This window comes from Teleopsis dalmanni, chromosome 2, assembly GCF_002237135.1.
Source record: "Teleopsis dalmanni isolate 2A chromosome 2, ASM223713v2, whole genome shotgun sequence".
NCBI classification, from domain to species: domain Eukaryota; kingdom Metazoa; phylum Arthropoda; class Insecta; order Diptera; family Diopsidae; genus Teleopsis; species Teleopsis dalmanni.
In genome coordinates this window covers 203,203,895-203,208,385 of record NC_051847.1, presented here as the reverse complement: position 1 = coordinate 203,208,385, position 4,491 = coordinate 203,203,895, and the positions used below count along the sequence as shown (strand labels likewise).

The following is a 4,491-nucleotide window of genomic DNA, read 5'->3' as shown; positions in this document are numbered from 1 at the left end:
TTACAGGTATGGCGCTTTCCCGGGAGACCTCACCGATGTCGGATGAGGATGAACTGGACAGTACCATAGTTGAAAAACAACTAAGCTGTTGAAGGTCATCCAAATTAACCTCCAACACTCCAAAACTGCTTCGGCAGCCCTTACCCTCCGCCTAGCTGAAAAAGGAGAGGACATAATGCTGATCCAAGAACCTTGGATTGTAAACAATCGGGTTTGTGGACGGAATACAAACGGCTATCGGTTAGTATTCACAGAAGGTCAAGGTAAACCAAGATCTTGCATTCTAGTAAAAAATAACATTAATGCCTTTTTACTCCCTAGGTTCAGTGACAATGACAATGTAGCCATGGCCATCGAATACGACTCCAAGGCCCTTTGGATTGTCTCAGCATATATGGCACACGATCACGGTGCCACTCCGCCACAGGACTCCCTCAAGCTTCTGGTGTCAGAGGCAAATAACAGGAGGATCCCGGTGATCATAGGAGCTGACGCCAACGCACATCATGAGATGTGGGGTAGCACAGATACAAACGCGAGAGGTGAGTGTTTATTTGATTTCATTCTTGCAGGAAACTTGGTGATCGCTAACATAGGTAGGGAGCCAACCTTCATGAACTCAATTAGAAGGGAAGTTCTTGATATCACCATGATAAGCGAGCACTTCTCTTATTTTATTACTAAGTGGTCCGTATCGCAAGATTGCTCCTTTTCTGACCATAGGTACATTAATTTTGATCTAAATTTTGTGGAGAACCCTGAAATGAACAGATCATCTAAACCAATAAATAGGAAACGTACTGTATGGCCCATTTTTCGAGCCAACCTGGAATCCAACTTACAGTTGGACCCTCCCACTATTCTCAACTGTTCCGATATAGATCGAGCGGTTGACCTTCTCACATCAGCATTTAGATGCGCCACAAATGCGGCCTGCAAGCCACCCGAATTTAGAGGCAAACCCAAACCTCCATGGTGGAACTTGAATATTGCAGACCTCCGAAAAACCTGTACAAAACTTTTTAACGATGCTAAATCAACAGGTAACTGGACTCCATATAAAGTGAAACAAAGAGAATTTAAATACGCCATTAGGCGGGCCAAAAGGGCAGCTTGGAAAAATTTCTGTGGCAACATAGAATCATCTTCCGAGTCAAGCCGACTGCGCAAAATCCTCAATTCTACCCATAAGACACTCGATTGTATCCAGGCTCCAAATGGTCAATGGACCAACTCCAGTAAGGAAACTCTCGACACCCTTCTGGACTCGCACTTCCCAGGGAGTATAGCCTCTGATGCTGACTTATCAACTCAAATCAGCTTACCCCCTCTAAATAATCCTAATCCGTTTCAAGTGACCAACACTCAAATAAAGTGGGCTATCCAAACTTTTAAACCGTATAAATCTCCAGGTCCGGACGGAATTATTCCCGCAGATATTCAACAGGGTGAATTCGTAATCCTCCCCTGGCTTCTAAGCATTTACAACAGTTGTATTAAGCTTATGTATGTTCCAAGCTGCTGGAGAGTGGCTCGAGTAATATTCATTCCCAAAGCAGGAAAAATAACTCACTGCAGTGCCAAGGACTATAGACCAATCAGTCTGTCTTCTTTTCTTCTGAAAGTACTGGAGAGAGTTCTTGATCTGCATATCAGGAACAAGATAAACCCAGCGCTCTTATCTCCATCACAGCATGCTTATACTAAAGGCAAGTCTGTCGATACTGCGCTTCATGCACTCATCTCGCAAGTTGACCATTCCATCTCTCTCAGGGAATTCACACTTGCCACCTTTCTCGATATTGAGGGCGCTTTCAACAATGTCTGCCCCAATGGTATCATAAAATCCCTCTCAAAGTTAAATCTCGACAATAGTCTGGTTAAATTTGTAGAGGCCCTTCTCAAAACTAGGATTATCACATCCGACATCGGAAGTGTTCAATCCTCCAGAGCAGTCTGTCGGGGAACGCCACAAGGTGGAGTTCTCTCTCCTCTTCTATGGAACATAGCGGTTAATTCGTTGTTAAAACTTTTGGAACAATCCGGATGTAGTGTTATAGCTTATGCGGACGACATTGCTATTGCCTCATCTGGCAAATTCCCCCAAGTTCTATCCAATGTTATTAACTCTGCGCTCCTCATTGTAACTGAATGGTGTAGGGAATTCGGTCTGGATATTAACCCTGCAAAGACAGAGGTTATTCTCTTCACCAGGAAATATAAAATTCCGACATTTTCCTTACCAAAGATAAAGGGCGTTACTCTAAATTTAAGTTCGAACGTCAAATATCTGGGTATAATTTTGGACTCTAAACTCAGCTGGAAAGACAACTTGGCTGAGAGAGCCCGCAAAGCGGTATGCGCCACCTACTGTTGCAGAAGAGCTATAGGTCGTAGTTGGGGGCTCAAACCGTGCATTATACTCTGGCTCTATTCAGCTGTTATCGAACCAATTCTTCTGTATGGGGCTGCTTTCTGGTGGCAAGCAACTGAAAAAGCATGCCACACCAAATTAATTGACAAAACTAGGAGGATAGCCGCACTACAAATCACTGGTGCTCTTCGCTCTACTCCCACGCAAGCTCTTTTCGCTATGCTTCATTGGTTGCCATCTCGGCTTCTGGTAAAACAGCAAGCCAAAATAGTTGCAACTAGGCTCAACGCCCTTTCCTGCTGGTCAAGAGCTGATATAGGCCACGCGATCATACTGAATCAGGATCTGCCAACTCCCGTCTCTATTGACTACATGTGTTGTTACCCAGACCTAATTAGGGGGTTCGAATCTCTTATACCTAGCAGGGAGGACTGGATCCTTGAAAGAGCGATCCCTCTCCAAACGGTTGACATTTACACGGACGGCTCCAAAATAGATAAACGAGTCGGCTGTGGCATTTTCTCTGAAAGACTGGGTCTCAGCATCTCGCTCCGACTTCCGAACCACTGTAGCGTCTTTCAAGCCGAAATAATGGCAATTCACCAAGCTGTAAAATGGGTTCTTTGCAATCGAACATCCGATTTACCAATCTCAATTTTTTCTGATAGCCAAGCTGCTATCAGATCACTGATGGGCACCTCAGCCACGTCAATCACAACTCAAGACTGCCGTGCTTCACTAAATGACCTAGCTAGGTTTGTTAGGGTCAAACTTATTTGGGTTCCTGGTCACAGGGATATCACAGGAAATTGTAGGGCAGACGATTTAGCCAAGGCAGGTGCTCTTCTCCCTAACATTAACCTCTCTGATATAGGCGTCCCTCTTGCTATAGTTAAACTGGCAATCATACAAAAATACCTGAGTATAGCCAAGCAATACTGGGCTGACGAACCTCAATGTCAGATTTCTAGGTTGACTTGGCCGAACTTTGACAAGAAAAGAACCCGTCAGCTACTTCAACTAAGACGGAACCTGCTCAGCACTACGGTATCTGTGCTTACGGGACACTGCGTAATAGGAAGGCATGCTATGAGACTGGGTCTCCCCTTTAATGACTTTTGTAGAGGCTGTGGCTCTGAGGATGAGGAGGAGACTGTACTCCATCTCATGTGTCAGTGCCCTTCCCTAGCCAGAAGAAGATTAAAAATCCTTGGATCTCCTTTTCTAACTGACCTGACTGAGTTGTCATCCTGTAATGTTAGGGACCTAGCCAAGTTCATAGAACTGTCAGGTTGGTTTTCCTTTGCATAATGGGGGAGTCGTTACCTTTCTTTTCGGCGTTAAATGTATACTGATTAAATCCATATACAAATAACGTTACTCCTGTGGTACCACAACGGGCCTTTATTTGTGCTTAAGTGGGCTTTTTGGGACACAAGGCCGCCACTCCAACCTATACCTATACCTAAGATGCAAAACCTCAAATAGTCAGACGGTCATAATTATTAAGATCGCAGATCTGCTAAAATTATGTCTGCAATGTGTTAAATATAACGAGTGAATAGTTTCGTTTACAAAACGCTTGTGGATCACGAACAACTCAAAATAAAAAGTCATAAACCAACAAAACCAAAAAAAAAAATATGTCATTAAAATTTTGACAATTTCTGTGTAATTTTAGCATATTTTTTATTTTTTATTTTAGTTTATTTTCTTTCAAAATTAATTAACAACAAAATAATAACCATAATTGTAAGTCAAAACTGTAGAGAAATTCAATCCATCAGTACATTTTGCCCAGCGGCATTAAAGGCGTTAAGTAAAATAATAATTAATAAAGTAAATAAATATGGTATATGACACATATACATATAGGTAAATTTGTATCTCAGACACAATACATAAAATGACATAATTTATGTATGAGCCATTATCAAGGAATCTCGCCATAGGACGTGCAAAGTTTTAACAACCGAGAAGTAATAAATAGTTAAGATACGTTACTTGGGGTTTACGTGAAATCACATAAAAATCAAAAAATAAATTTTAAAGACCACGATTATATGCATTTTGTCTTAACTTAGCACAATTGTATAATTGTAAACAAGGTTTGCTTT

At 42.1% G+C, this 4,491-nt stretch overlaps 1 protein-coding gene across 1 annotated transcript; it reads left to right on the top strand.

Annotated features, from left to right (window-relative positions):
* Positions 1-221: 221 nt before the first annotated feature.
* Positions 222-1,139, top strand: LOC119676591. The gene is made up of 3 exons (XM_038087835.1): positions 222-263; positions 322-1,043; positions 1,096-1,139. Exons 2-3 carry the CDS (start codon positions 347-349, stop codon positions 1,137-1,139), a joined length of 741 nt encoding a protein of 246 aa, XP_037943763.1. The 5' UTR covers positions 222-263; positions 322-346.
* Positions 1,140-4,491: the final 3,352 nt, after the last annotated feature.